Source organism: Poeciliopsis prolifica, unplaced genomic scaffold (assembly GCF_027474105.1).
Source record: "Poeciliopsis prolifica strain line A6 unplaced genomic scaffold, Auburn_PproV2 SCAFFOLD016, whole genome shotgun sequence".
In the NCBI taxonomy this organism is placed as follows: domain Eukaryota; kingdom Metazoa; phylum Chordata; class Actinopteri; order Cyprinodontiformes; family Poeciliidae; genus Poeciliopsis; species Poeciliopsis prolifica.
Window position 1 is genome coordinate 80,109 of NW_026562391.1, and position 14,978 is coordinate 95,086.

The window sequence follows — 14,978 nt, forward strand, 5'->3', positions numbered from 1 at the left end:
CTTCGCAGCGCTTAGCTGCTCGGGCCTAATAATAAGAAACAGTACAGAAACAATAGGCCTTCGCAGCGCTTAGCTGCTCGGGCCTAATAATAAGAAACAGTAGGAAAACAATAGGCCTTCGCAGCGCTTAGCTGCTCGGGCCTAATAATAATAAACAGTACAGAAACAATAGGCCTTCGCAGCGCTTAGCTGCTCGGGCCTAATAATAAGAAACAATAGGAAAACAATAGGCCTTCGCAGCGCTTAGCTGCTCGGGCCTAATAATAATAAGAAACAGTACAGAAACAATAGGCCTTCGCAGCGCTTAGCTGCTCGGGCCTAATGACTTGCATTTCACAAACTGACCACTGCAAGCTGCTAAGCAATCGCCCAACGCGCAAAAAGGGGAACCAGCTATGATGGGAACTGCATGAGAGCTGGGGAGGGCAGGTCGTGGTGAAATACTGAAACAGGAAGTTTGAGGTGCAGCAGGAAGAGACGATCTCACAATAATTCACCGGCTAATTTTACCGACACGCCACCAGGCACGAGAAAGTATTATTAACTGTGAAACGCGCATGTTTATCATGCAAGAAAGTTTTTCTTAAGCAGAAGCATGACATCAACTCAAAGGCCACTTTGTTGGTGAGCGGAGGATTACAGCAACCGAATCATACAAATGTTTTGTAGCAGGCTTGCCGTTGGAAGAATTTTTGTAAGTGTCTTGCGTCGACGCGTTCAGAAACGTGACACAAGACCTTCCAAACACTGTCAGCGCAGCTTCGCCTGCCTTTAAAATCTCACAATTTAACCACAGAAGTCAACAAGGTCATGTGAAGAAGCTTTCTGGCTCACATGGAAACGGCAAAATGAGGAAGTTTAGATGAAATTAGAGCATTCAACTGAAAACGCAGCTGTCGACTGGCTATTCCTGAACTTTCAAAGAAAAAAAAAGAGAAGAACTCACTCTGGTTTCTATTACCTGAATATTTTTAATTTGACAATAAATTCACTAGAACACCAAAAAAAACAACAATACTGTAGTTACAAAGATAAAGTGTAGAAGGTATGTACATTTTGATAGGCAACACAATACAGCTTGTAATGAAACATTTGAGTGGTAACATCTATTGCACAATCTTGACATTTTTGGCTTTAATAATTACATACACTATAAAGTACAAACCAAGATAAGATAATTCCTCAAACGCATTTACAATTTTCACAAGATTTCTGTGTAAACTGGCAAATTTTATAGGTGAAGCTCTTCAGTCGACTCTGTCAGGCTAAAGTGAAAGGATGTTGCCTTGCGAGTGTCAGAGCTGTGTGAAAGCTGTGAGAAAGCAGACATGGAGATATTTTTATTGCATTCATGATAAGATATGACATGCGCTATTCCTCTTCTGGGTTGTGAAAAGTCACATTAAAGACAAGCCCACAACGGTAGTTCTCACTACTGAAAGCGTCTGACTTCTGTGACAACAACAAAAAAGCTAAAGACATTTTTGTTTTGACTAAAAGCCTTATTGCAAAGTTCCAGAGGAACCCTGGAGGGATTCCCTTTGGGCTGTCACGCTAATACTGACTCATTTCATTTTGTTTTCAACCTTATTGACAAAGTCTTTACTCGGTTTGTGAAAAGAGAAGTTCCGAATGTCAGTGTGGTTCATCTCCCACGTGCCCCTCATGTCCGTTTGTGGCGACCAGGTTATTCCAGGCGGCCTTGAACGAATGCCAATGCAAATCTGGCGCCGCGGCGGCGTCAGTGTAGAAGTTCGGGGGACGCCTGCAGTGCTTAGTCCTGAGGAGGAGTTTGGTTTATCACCTTCTTCTTCCTGACCGAGACCAGGTCGTAGAACGGATCCTTGGTGATACTCGCCCTGTTTCCAGAAAAGACGGTTGACATTAGTTGATTGTGGTTTTAAATTTATTAACCCTTTCGCAGGCTAAATCATCCACCATGACTTTAATGTCCTCAACAGAGATATGCTCAAATAGAATTTCCAATTCCCCCTCAGAACATATTCTGAATTGACTGATTTGGATTAGGATTAGGATTATGTCGGGGTGGATTTGCTTGGTGTGTTACCTGATGGCCTCAATCCAGGCGTCTCTCTCTTCAGCGCTGGAGGCACAAATGGTGTAGGACTGATGTTTTCCCTCCACCACCCTACCGTCCGTCTCCGTCTTACACGCCTTGATCTTCTGCCCGTGACTGTTGGGGTTGTACAGCTCCAGACAGTACTACATGACAGTATGTGTCAGACATTGGAGTTAGTCCAGTATAAATATTGAAATGTTTGTTGTTTTTTTTCTAAAAATCGAACTCAGTGTACTCTTCCTTTCAGTTTCAGGCAGATTTGAGTAGCTTTTTACAACAAGGACGTGTTGAAAGTCTTTCTGAATCTTACCGGTTTGCGAGGGTACGGCACTTCCCTCACGCTCAGGTTTTCTAGTGGAATGATACCTCTGGGTTCTTTATCCTGAAAAATAAAACGTTTTGAAGAGACGGATCACATTAGGTTATATTTTATAAGAACGAAAGGAAGAGACAAACGTCATCTGCATGAACTGTAATACCAAAAGGAAACGCATGGAAAAGCTGTGTTTATAAAGTTGAAAAAAAATTTTCCTTTGAATATTTAAACTGTTTAGTTTGTACTTTTTTATCTTAAGCTCTCAGTGTTTGTTCACTTGGGAAGTTTTCATAAATTAGTGTGTCTGGTTAAATCCTTACTGCTGTATACTCGAAGTAGTAGAGGCAGCTGTCTGTCAGGATGAACCATCGCCTTTTCCACGTTTTAACACGACCTCCTGAAATACAAAGACGCAGCAGAAGTTAAACTTATTTTCTATATGCTGCCAGTTATTACTGGACACGGGCTTGTTAAAAATTCCCTCGCTAAAAACAAAACTACTGAGGTTGTTTGCGCCAATTGAGGCCTTGTGCAACCAGCCACTTATGTTTCCATGCAAACAGTCCAAAGTTGAGTTATTCTCGAAAGACTTCCTCTGTACTTTCCTGCAGTCGTTCAGTGCATACTAGATTGGTCAGAGTTCTGTTGATTTAATAAACTAGCTGTGATTTCAATAAATAAAAGGGACTTGCCGAGTTTAAGGAGCCAGCCTTCTCTGTCAGGGTTGAAAAACGTGTGGGTCAGATCATTTCCATCATCTTCTGGGATTTTGAAAGGCTCGTTGCGTATGCTCTCGTAGAGTTTCTAAGAGCACAAGAGTTGAAATCAATAGAGGCACATTTGCTCCTGTGGGCTAATCCGTCATCGGCAAGGCCGGTCAGGATAATGAACGCAACAAAAATTAGTCATCGCCTTCAAAATTCACTGCCACTACAAAACCAAAGAGTAAGATTCAATCTAAATTCGTTTCATGCTGAAGAGTTTCATGGCTGAATTGAGCTGGAGGGTCTTACGGAGAGAAGCTCGTTGGGCAGATCCTCGCCGTTGTTGATCCCTCTGTTCATCGAGATGAATCGCTCCAGGGTGGTTTTGTCCTTCACGTTGGGGTTGTGGAGGCTTGTGTTCAACATGATTATGGCAAATGACAGGATGTAGCACGTGTCTGGGTTTGAAGAGGAACGGAAAGCACATGTTAAATTCAAAGGAAACCCATCAAGAAAATATTATCTTGCCCTGGTATTTATGTACGTCAAACTTTTTAACATTATCACATTTCAGCTACCAACTTCAATATGTTTCATTGGGATTGATTATGATATTCCGCAACAAAGTAATGTATGATGATAAAGTTTTGGTAATATGATTGTTTTGGGGGGCATTAGCATTGTGAAAACCAGCCCCTGTTCTGCTCTATGGAGGGTATGGAGAGACATTTTCCTTACTGGAGGCAGACTCTGTTGAAGTTTAACATTTTAGCCAAATGCAAACGAACACCTATGATGCATGCAACGCTCCAGCTTGACGCTGTGATGCTTACCGGAAATTGTTTGTGCTGCGAACAACCATCCTCCAAAGCGAAGAGAGAAGTGCCGAACCAAAGCCTTTGAATGTTCAACAATCAGAAGCATTGCCAACCCAGACCTCATTGCTAAAACTACAGACAGACTGCAATTCTAAAACAATGACATTGTCGCTCTGCTCAGTGATTGGCCTGGTCGAATATCTGGCAGAGGAACACAAGTGAATGGGTGAAAGCCCTGCATGTCTGCGAAGTTTTATTCAAGCGCAATAGCACAGAAAGGCAATGCCCAGGCTGTGTATTTCTTCAAATAAACTTGTACAAGTCTTTGTGTACCTTTGTATTCCCCCCTCTCTCGCTTTTTTTTCCTCTACTATAGTAGCTTTAAAAAGCCAGTGCCACCACTTGTCTTCAGACGTCATGTAGTCAGTAAATAGCGTCCACTTGTGTGGACTTTAATCTGATGATAATTGTAGCTGTTCTGCTAACACTTGTGAGCAAACAGCATCGTGAAGGCCAGGAAACGCATCAAACAGACTGAGGATGTGGGAAAATTCAAAGCAGGGTCAGGCCATAAAACAATATTTTATGCTCTGAACAATCCTTCAGAGCACGGTCAAATCCATCATCCTTGATTACTCTGGGCATTAAGCAGCAAAGCAGCCAAGAGGCCCACTCTGGAGAAGCTTCATGGAAACACAGTCAGATGTTTTTGAATATCTGATTTGAGAAGGTAAGCGTTGAAAGAAAATCAGAAGAAATCAAATTCAAAGATGGCCACAAGCCATATGCATGACCGTTCCCTTCCTACGTGATTCCACTCGATTGTGATCTCGCTTCACAGCTCAGTCTGGGATTTCTTCCACTGACTTGGATTCCTGTGGTACTATGTCAACCGCACCAATCAGCAAACAGAAGGAGAAGCTGTGAACGTCGAAGTTGCTGTTTTAGAATTGCAGTCTGCCTGTAGTTTCAGCAAATGCAACGGAGGAAGTGAATAAAGCTGTGTTGGTCGCGCTTCCTTGAATCAACATCAACAGTCGAAGATGGTCGTTTACAGCGCAGACAACTTCTGGTAAGCTTCATAACGGCGTCGCTTATGTTTGGCGAACGTCATTGCCAAACATGAGCGATGGGGTAAAATGTGAAACTTGAACACAGCCCACGCCTCCAGACGAGAACCTCGTCATTTGTCTGTGGTTTTCATTCAGTGTGACTGATGGGTATATATTTCAGTACCTGTGAAAAGCTGGTAAAAGTACTTCAAAATACCTGTGGTTTTAATTGCAGTGAAAAATTGACTCACAGGGGTCAAATACATTTTGCATTTCTAAAAAAAAATAAGACATGTCTATTTTTTCCTATTTCACAATTACTTCATGTTAGTCTACCAACTTTGTGGTTTTTGAGAGACTAAATGGGACAAAGTTCCTTTTAAATTTTTTTGTCTCTCCATATAAATATGTAAATGCCATTGAACAGAGATAGAAAAAAAAAGTCAGAAAGCAGTGAGGATCAAAGCTCTGGTGTGATCATGTAAAAATATCCCCTCTTGTTGCTCTCCCACAAGCTTGACAAACACACACACACACACACACACACACAGTTGCAATGTAGACAGGAAGTAGGTTGGTTTTGTAACCTGTGGACTGGAAGACCTGGGGGTTGCATTCACAGTAGCGTGTGGCGAAGGCCTCCATCATCCGGTCAATTTTCTGAGCTTCACCGGGCAGACGGAAACTCCACAGGAACTGTCTGTCACATAAACATAAAACATTTATCAACTCGTCATACTGAGACGTGAGTAGGTGGACGGTAGGCTGTTGGTCTGGCTGCTACACGTTCACCGTGTGCCTGCGGATGCCTCAACACGTCAATTTGACCACTGTGATAATCCGGGCTAAGCGTATTTTATGTCACTTTCTGTTTCAGACAACGATTGCTGGTTGCTGTTGCACAAGTTAAGCAAAAATATTGAGCAAATTGGGAATAATTATAGTCTAGACTTTTAAAAATATCTTTCTTGCTGCTACACTTGCTTACTTGTGTTCTGAAAATATATCTACCTGCGGTCCTTGTGTTTTTTTAACTGAAGCTTGAAAACGTCACTAAGGTTTCTTAACCGAGCTGTTTCATTAGCTCCAACCCCTAATTAGTATCCTGAACCGTCTGATATCTGCACAAAACAACAATGACGATATCACTTTGACATTTAGATCATAGGGATTAACTACAATTAGTCACAGAATAAAAAGATTAAATCTGAAACCGCAGCCTTTTTCCTTTCTAACTTTGCACCTGATTGCCTTCATGTTAAATGATCGCGTTCGTTTTGCTGCATTTGTGTCATTTCTGTTGCAAAAACACAACATAAATTTAGAACACATGTCAGAGGGTTTTGAAAAGCGAAAAAGAGTTTCATTTTGGTCAGTGATGTAAATAGGCCACCCTTAACTTTTAAAATGTCATTTACAGCAAATCCGTCAGTCTTGGTTGCTTGTCTTTGGTAAAAGTTGTCTTTGCAGCTCACATGAACATGAGTGATGCTGGCGAGCAGATTAAATAGGTTATGTTAAAAATGTCAGTGACTGTGTGGTGAAAGGTACGTGTCGGTCGTAGATGAGGCCTACATGGAGTGACATTTCAGAGCAAGCAGCACTCCGCCTCTCACCTTCGGTTTGTGGTTAGTCTTAGGTGAGGGCTTGGCTTTATCCAGCAAATCAACAACTGTGTTGTGGGTTATGATCCTGCACAATTTTTTTCTTGAATTATGAATGGATGAAACATTTTGTGTCTTTTTTCAGAGTTTGTCTTATTGGTTAATCTCTTCGATGCCCATTATTAACAGTTTTATGTGAATTTCTCCTTTTTCCCCAAATATAATAACAATTTTCATACAAAAATTTTCTGAATCGGGACTTTCAGGAAAAGAGAATAACCAGTTTTTATTTGTCTAAAGGCATTCCAACGTCTCCTCATAAGTTGCTGGCACTGGACATTTTCCAGTCGATTGTACATCAAAACAAACACTAAAATGCAAAGTGTGTGTTTTTCATAAGTCTCAAAATGAACTAATTCTCTTTTTTGAGCATTTTGTGAATCGGACTAAATTTAAAGGAAGCGGCACATACTGAGTCATACTCTGAATTTAAAAGAGATGCTGAGATATGAAACAGCACCCACCGATCTACTCGAAATTAAAACAGAATCTCCGTTTTGACTCCCAACGTTTGGGTCAAAATACGTTAACGCCGGTCATAAATGCAAAAAATTTGATGAAAGCTACAGGAAAAATGGACAAATACAGTCAACTCACATTGCCATTATTTTTTATTATTATTGTTGTTTTTGCTAAGTGGCACAAAGATTATACTGATGAGCCGCTGGGCTCTTTCCACATTTGTTTTCACTACTGAAAATACTGTTCCAGAGCACAAAGCATTCTTTAAGTTATTGAAATGAACTCAAAATCAAAATGTTTGTGTCTATTTGATACGATGCTCTGCTACTAACCATCAGTTGTTGGATGTTTCTCAGCTGAAAAGCTTGATTTACAAGTAATCTGTCATGTTGTTTAAATCTGCTAACATGTAGCATCTTTCTACAACAGCTAAGGGAACTATTAGCAATTTGAACTTAAAAGAACGTATTTTAAGAAAAAAAAATGAGTTAAACTTTCACATTGAACAATCAGTGCCAGACCTTTGTTAATGTTCATATTATTTCCACACCCACCAACAATCTGTTAAATATAGATAATGCCGACTATAAATGTCCTGGCTGTTTGGCGCCCACTCTAGCGCAGCACCCCTTTGTGTCGCACATGGTGCACACCTACGTTTTGTGCCACGGGCTATTGGCAAGCTTCCCGTGGGTGAACTGGGAAGTGAACATTTGTAGCATTTACCACAAAGCCTGAACAACCCACAATGCTCGACGTCATGCAAAGAAAGTGAGACTGAAGGAGACCGACCTGAGCGCCAGGACCAGGTGGAGGTCAGCGAACTCGTGCAGCTCCACAAAGGCTTTCAGGGTCTGAAGGTGAAGCTCTTCCCTGTGTGACGGAGGAAGAGAATAAAACTCCTGAAGGGGTTTGTAACAAAATCTGCAGCCCTCATCTCGCTACGTGGCATACATTATTTCTTAAAGTTTGCTTTGTTTTGTCAGCTTTCGAATGGAAAAAAAAATCTTATTTTTGTAGACAAAGTTCTAAGGATTTTTCTAAATTTTCTCCCTTTTTTCTTTAGTTTTTCTTTGTTTTGCTTTTTCCCTGCTGTGTTTTCTCCTGCCCCCTCCATGCATCACCTCTCTCCGAGAAACTCTCCGATGGCCGTCTTGTTGAGTCCCTCCTCCTTGTACAGAAACTCCGCAATGGATTTTGCAGTTCCGTCCAGCAGCTTGTTCTCCACCAGGAAATTGATGCCCTGCAGCAAACGGGAGAGAGTCCGTAAGGAGAGTCTTGGAAAGTTCAAAGAAAAAAAAAACATTCTCATTTTAGCTCATATCAGACATGCTCGTTTTGTACCAGCTGCAGCTTCCTTTATGAAATATATTACAAATCACACCCTAAAAAAACAAAAAGCTTTTTCAAGCAATTTCTGTGGCTCAGAGTCAGCAGAAATCATTTCCATTGTTAGATTTTGTCAAAGCAGTTTTCCCAACCTTGCCCTCCATGCAACATTTTGGTTTCTCAATGATCTCATCTGTAGCTGGTAAATGAGGTTCTTGCAGCTTCTGTAATCCCAATTCCTTAAATCTAATCTCTATTCCCTTTTTCTGCTCCATCGCAGGGCTTTGAGGAGAAAGCCTGATTAGAAACGTACCGCTGTGACACACATTTCCGCGATGCGCAGGTCGCGCGTTTCTGTGCACTAATGTGGTTTAATTACCGCTGGCAGGTATTGCAGGTTTCCCTTCCTGCTTTAGACATATTGTCCTGAAGGAAGTAAAGAAAGGAGCCATTTAAACAAGTGGATCGGTCTCAAACTCAACCTAACCCACCCGAATGTCAAATGTCGCCATCTCAGCTTCTCCCTTTCTTGATCTTACTACAGCGACACGCTTGGCCTTCCAGCAAAACCACAGAAACCCGGCAGTGGCTTTCTGTCAGTGCGGTTCACAGGCTTACAGCAACAGAGAGGAGCGAAGCGGAAATGACACAACTGCTCAGTGTGTTGGGCTGAAATGCACTTAGACCGCCAAGAAGCAAAGAGGCCTCCAAAGAAATGGCAAAGTAAGAGGCGAACTTGTTCATTTTTCACTGATAACTGTGCCTCAGCAGCCGAAGGTTGAGAAAAGCCTCGTGTTTTTGGCCTACCTTTTTTGGGTCCATGTTGAATTTCTTCTTCCCGTTTAAGAACCGCTGGTTCTTCTCGATAGTTTTGCTGTAATTCAGAAAGCATTGAGGAGAACTTGATGTTTTTTCTGCTCTGTCAGAGTGAAAGCTAAATGTGTTGCCACATTTGTTCAAATTTTAACAAAATTGAGACAATTTCTATTCCCTAAAAACCTCCTCAATTCAACTCAGTTTGCTCATATAGCGCCACTGTCCAACAAATCTCATTTATTTACAAAAAAAAGTCATTTCAATTCAATTGCACATGCATTCCAATTCATCCTGGTGAACAACCAGTACACTGAGCTCCATTTATTGTTCAAATTAGCTTCAAAAGTTTCTGTCAGGAAACGCAGCAGATTGCATTGAGTCACTGCCTTGCATTGTCTGTTGTCCCAACAACAGACAATGTTGTCGCCTTTGCATCAATCTGTCACACCAAGCATGCATGTGGCAACAGTGGAGAGAAAAAAAAACTCTCCTTCAACAGGAAGAAACCTCCAGCAGAACCAGAACCCGGCTCCGAACAAACAGGCATCTGCCACGTCTGACGCGCTGCATCCTGAAGTGACTGGTGGCATTTTTAGTACATCACCTTCCATTTTAAAAGAATTCAAAGTTTGGGGCTTTCCCTGTTCTGTCACGGCCTTACATACAACGGGGCTCGATATCATTCACACCCCAAATCTAGATCTAAAGTTATTTTTATTCAAGCGCGAATCCTATTTGTTGTAAATGCCAAAGGAATCTCCTAAAAGACAGTAAACCAGGTTTATTATTATTATTCCTGGTTGATGAAAAATGGTGCTGAATGCTCCTTTAAGTCCTTGTCTGTAGTCACTGGAAGAGCCTTCGTTGGTTCTATGGTAACCAAAGACCACGTATATTTGCTACAAGTCTGTTTACATCTTTCTGTTGATAATTGATCATTGGTCTCTGGTGATGACCGGCGCAGTCTATGACTTCCTCCACAGCTTCTCTAGCTACTGAATCTGAGGCAACAGAATGAATCATTTTAAGACAAACTGTATCTCTGTTCTGTGGTTCTCAAACTCTAATACAAGAACCATTGAAGGTGCCTGGACTACCTTCAGTGGTTCTTGTACTAGTAATCGAAGTACTTTCAAAGGTACTTCAGTTAGTTTTACTAATTGAAATACGATTTGACCAGGCTAACTACGATTAGCTTAAACAATGAGATTTACTAACTGAAATGCTCTCTATCCAGGCTAAGTACAATTAGCATGAGGATCTATAAACATTGTAATTTTTTTGGCACTATGTACTGCCAAACCACTAAACAACATGTTTGTAAAATTTTAAAAAATTTTTGACCAGTGCAAACAAACAGTTCTTTATTTACTACAGCTATCACTGAGTTTATAGACGGCCATATTGGATTGCAGGTCAAGGTTGGTGCAATCCGTCAATTCCTTTTTTTAATTTTTTATTTTGAATTCTACATTTGGGTCCATTCTGTTCACTTTTCCTGTTTCACACTTGAGTAGAAATAACCAAACATGTACCGTGAATGAGAATCATTTTCGGCCGAGAAAAGTCCAGATGCAAGCGGTACTTTTTAAAATGATCATCTTTGCTGTGGTGCTTTTTACCACTATAACACTGAATACTTATTTGGAAAAAAGGAAGAAACCTGAGAACTCTTGCCAGAGTTATGTGAAATTCTCGACTTAATGTAAAACATCTGCCATTTTACAACCTTTATGCCACGTTTCACACTTGAAATCTTTGTTGTCCAGCCAAGTTTGTGTAGCACATTTCAGTAACAAGGTGATTCAAAGCGCTTTACATGACATGTAGTCCAAACACACTTCTCTCCATTGTATTATGTAACCGCCAAAATAATTAGCATTGTGTCTCAGATTGTGCTAATTAAATTTTTCTAACCAAATAACCAAAAGGAGAAGCCGTAATTTCTGATCAGTCAGCTGACCAGTAGGAGCCAATCAGGGTTTGTCTTTTGAAGGATTCGGGTTAGAAGAAAATAGTAAAAACCAAGCTTTGCTGAGAATAGGGTTCATCCCTGCGCCGTTAAAACAGTGTATTGAAGGCGACTCACACAGTGCTAAGTTCAATTCTGCTCAGCTTTGTGTGGAAAGTGGACTTTTTTAAATTGTGTTAGGAAGTTTTGTCAGGGATTTATTCCTGAAATAAGCTTTGTTTTGTCAAATGTACAAGACTAATTTCTCCATAAATAATAGAAAGGAGGGGTGGGGGATGAAAAATTTAAAAATATGTTTTCAAAAAGTGACACAGACGTTCAACAAACCTGCCAGAGAAGTGGAATGTCTGGCAGGTTTTCAAGACATCAAATACCATGAAAGAAAGTGCGGTGTGTAGAAGAGGCGACGGGTTTTTCCCACTTACTTTTCCTCTGTAGACTCAAAGCTGAGTATTTCTGCCATGACATTGTCTATCTCCAACTTCAGCTTCTGCAGTGAGAACCAAGAGGAGTCAAACGCAGGCTGCATGAGACGTGAATGGCTTCTAACGAAACATTACCTGGATGTCGTCCAGAAGGTCCTTCTTATACATTTTGATGCTTTCAATCTCCAGCCTTTCATCAGCTGTGAAGTCTGAAGAAACTGAACAAAATATTAGAACAAACAAAAAAAAAGAAATGTCAGACTGAGTCCTGGTTCTTCAACAACTTCCATTATGTCTGCAAATTCTGCCAAAAGGAGAAGCAATTCATATTTAAACGGGATATTGTCTTTTTTACAAAGTACTTTTTGCTCTAATTTCTAGTACAAATATGTAGGTTCACTTGTAATAAGACAAACCTGACCTTACATGCATCAGCTTGCTTTAAGTTAATAATTGTTTAATATTAATGAAAAACAATTAGTTCCTTTGGCAGATAGACCTATAACTAGAACCTTTTCATCAAGATTAAGGAATTATGGACTTAAAACAAGCTCCCATATCTTGTTTTTAGTGTTACTAAAAACTTTGAAATGTCTCACAAACTTAGTGTTGTGAGATATTTGCACGAGAAATTTGACCAAAAGTACTTGGTAAAACTGAGTGTTTGTGCAGTGAAGCTTGTCGTTCTTTTCGATTTGCGACAAACGCCGACTCAAAGCACTTTGTTAAAAAAAAAAAAAAAATTATTAAGGTGACTTCAATTCAATCACACATACGTTGATCCAAGTTAGCAAATGAAGCGTTAAGCTCAGTTAATCCCACATAATGAGCATGCATGTAGGCGACAGTGGGGAGGAAAAACTCTCCTTTAACAATAATTAATGTTTCAGGAAACAGAACACACCAGCTTTATTTTAGTCTTTAAGAAATACAAAATAAGATCACCATGATGCTCCTCTGGTTACTCACTTTGATCTGAGTGAGAGTTAACTTTCCCACAGCTGTATTTTTTTTTTTTTTTTGCACTATTATAATATTTGCTCAATCAAATGTGAGCATTAAAATGTTCATGTGCAGCGGCCATTTCCAGTAAAAACTGATTAGCATAAAAGAACAGAAGTCACGTATTTCAGTTTCTAATATATATTAGAAACTATGTATGTATGTATGTATGTATGTATGTATGTATGTATGTATGTATGTATGTATGTATGTATGTATGTATGTATGTATGTATGTATGTATGTATGTATGTATGTATGTATGTATGTATGTAGTTAGAGAAATGGCAGCTGCCAGCTCTTCCTTAGTGATGTGGCTTGTTTGCTGTTAATGATCTGACCACAACTTCCACTTCTCCACCCTTCCTTTGCTCATCTCGAGAAGCAAAAGCTTAAAGGCACATCCCGTCACAAATACACCTCAGTCTGGGTTTTCTGACGATAAACAAAGGAAGCTGCAAATTTACGCTCACCTTGTTTGAAACTAAAAACTAGTCTGTTTATCTTTTGAAATCTTAGATGGCAACTTCTGTTTTTTTTTGTTTTTTTGGTATTATTACGTCTGATGTCCTCTGACTGACTATGAGTGTCTCTTCTGCATTTTCAGCTGAGAAGGGCCCTTTTTTTTTTTTTTCTAAAGCTGGTTGCTAACAGCAACAAGTGCTTACCACCGTGCACCAGTGACATAAATCATCAAATGTTACCCAAACGCTGTTTTTGGGGGGGAGTTTAGTTGTTGTTTAGCCTAACACACCAGGTCAGACTGTGAAATATATATTGTAAGTACATTCATACCACAAAAACACAGAAAGTGGAGAGGCAAATAAATAAAAACAGATTAAGACAAATGATACTTGAGTAATTTGAGTTGTGACTCCTGGTGTCCCAAATCTAAGGCTGTATCACATTGTCACCAGTTTGTTCAGCATATTAAGACATCTTTAAGATAAAACACACAGAGATTTGCAGATGAAAATAAAAACAAGATCCGATATGACCTCCAAGTACTCCCTCTATCATTCTACAATGTCACTAGTTTTTATTGTTATTGTTTGACAGTTTAGATATATATTTTGCATATAAAGGCAGTTTAAATAAAGGTAACCAGTTACATTCCTATCCTAATGTGTAAAGTTATCCAATAAAATACAGCGACAAAAACACCAAAGCGTCTCTTACCCATTTGGCAATCGGTCATTTATGGCCCCAAAAGTGATGAAAGAAATGTTGGCGGCTCTAGAGAGAGAAGCACAGAGAAGTGATGGGCAGCTGCAACAGAGAGCTGACTTTAAACCACACCTCTTCCTCATCCATCACACTTCTACAGGACAAACACATGAGCAACTTTTCAAAATAAAGCCTTTTAAAGCATCTTATTCTAAAGAAGGATCATTTGGTACTAAATTAACATTTTATTTGCTGCTAACTGGGAGGCGGAGGGCTTGTTTCTAATTCAACGTTGAGTTTCTGATGAAGGTTTAGTCAGATTTAGCATATTTGCATCAGATTTGCGATGTTTTCATCAGCCAGAAGGACTGATATATCCACACACTGAAATACTATTGATCGCGTGCTTCATTTCAGACTTCTTGAGGTTAAGTTGCAGCTGCGTCAGAATTTAGTTTTTACAAAATGAGGAGGGGGAACGTTCCAGCTGAAGCGGGAACAAAAAAAATTCTGAAAGGAGAACAAGGTCTGTGCAACCGGTGTGAGCGGAGCACAGCAACTGTGTGGGTCAGAGGTTAAAACAGGATGAAGGTGATGCTACAGCGCCATCTCATGGTCAACGAACTAAATCACGGGTACTGCTGCTGGGTGTGTTGGTTGTTTTCTGAAGCAGGAAAAAAAAAATAAGCAGAACATAAGTACATGTGAAATGTAATTGACTCAGTTGCTTTGGTGTCTGAAACTTGTGTAAGTTCACACCTCAAACACAAGACATGGGAGCTTGTTTGAAATCAATAATTCTTGATTATTAACACAAAAAAGTGTAAATTTATAACAACATATTTCCCCCATATTATTAGTGAAATATTCTGCCAGCGGAACTAGGACTTTATCATCAATATTAAGGAATTATTCCCTGTCACCAGTGACCTCACATGTAACCCACTATCTGTTATTTTGTTCCGTCTAATATACCACATCAGACTGTGAAATTAATTTGATCTACATCTACGCTACAAAAACTGAGGAAGTGGAGAGAAAACAACTTAGATATATTTTCACCATTGCTGAATAGTTACTTGTACGTTAATGAAGTGAACTTTTCTCTTATTTTAAGTGCTCTAAGATATTTGCATTAGAAACCAGGTTAAGAAATACTTGGTAAGTAAAGT

At 39.9% G+C, this 14,978-nt stretch overlaps 1 protein-coding gene across 1 annotated transcript; it reads right to left on the minus strand.

Moving 5' to 3' along the window:
- Nucleotides 1–933: 933 nt before the first annotated feature.
- Nucleotides 934–13,902, minus strand: LOC129367356 (cytohesin-3-like). The gene is made up of 13 exons (XM_055041729.1): nucleotides 13,819–13,902; nucleotides 11,774–11,856; nucleotides 11,639–11,703; nucleotides 9,233–9,299; nucleotides 8,221–8,339; nucleotides 7,889–7,969; nucleotides 5,558–5,670; nucleotides 3,410–3,558; nucleotides 3,089–3,200; nucleotides 2,717–2,793; nucleotides 2,391–2,462; nucleotides 2,069–2,223; nucleotides 934–1,859 (listed from the first exon to the last, which is right to left on the minus strand). The coding sequence occupies exons 1-13, from the start codon at nucleotides 13,835–13,837 to the stop codon at nucleotides 1,775–1,777; spliced, it is 1,197 nt and encodes a 398-aa protein (XP_054897704.1). The 5' UTR covers nucleotides 13,838–13,902; the 3' UTR covers nucleotides 934–1,774.
- Nucleotides 13,903–14,978: the final 1,076 nt, after the last annotated feature.

Coding starts and splice junctions, on each gene's coding strand:
- LOC129367356 (XM_055041729.1), bottom strand. Junction 8,340..9,232: donor TCAACATGGACCCAAAAAAG/GTAGGCCAAAAA, acceptor CGTTTGCTGCAG/GGCATCAATTTCCTGGTGGA. Junction 3,201..3,409: donor TGCCCAACGAGCTTCTCTCC/GTAAGACCCTCC, acceptor TTGTGCTCTTAG/AAACTCTACGAGAGCATACG.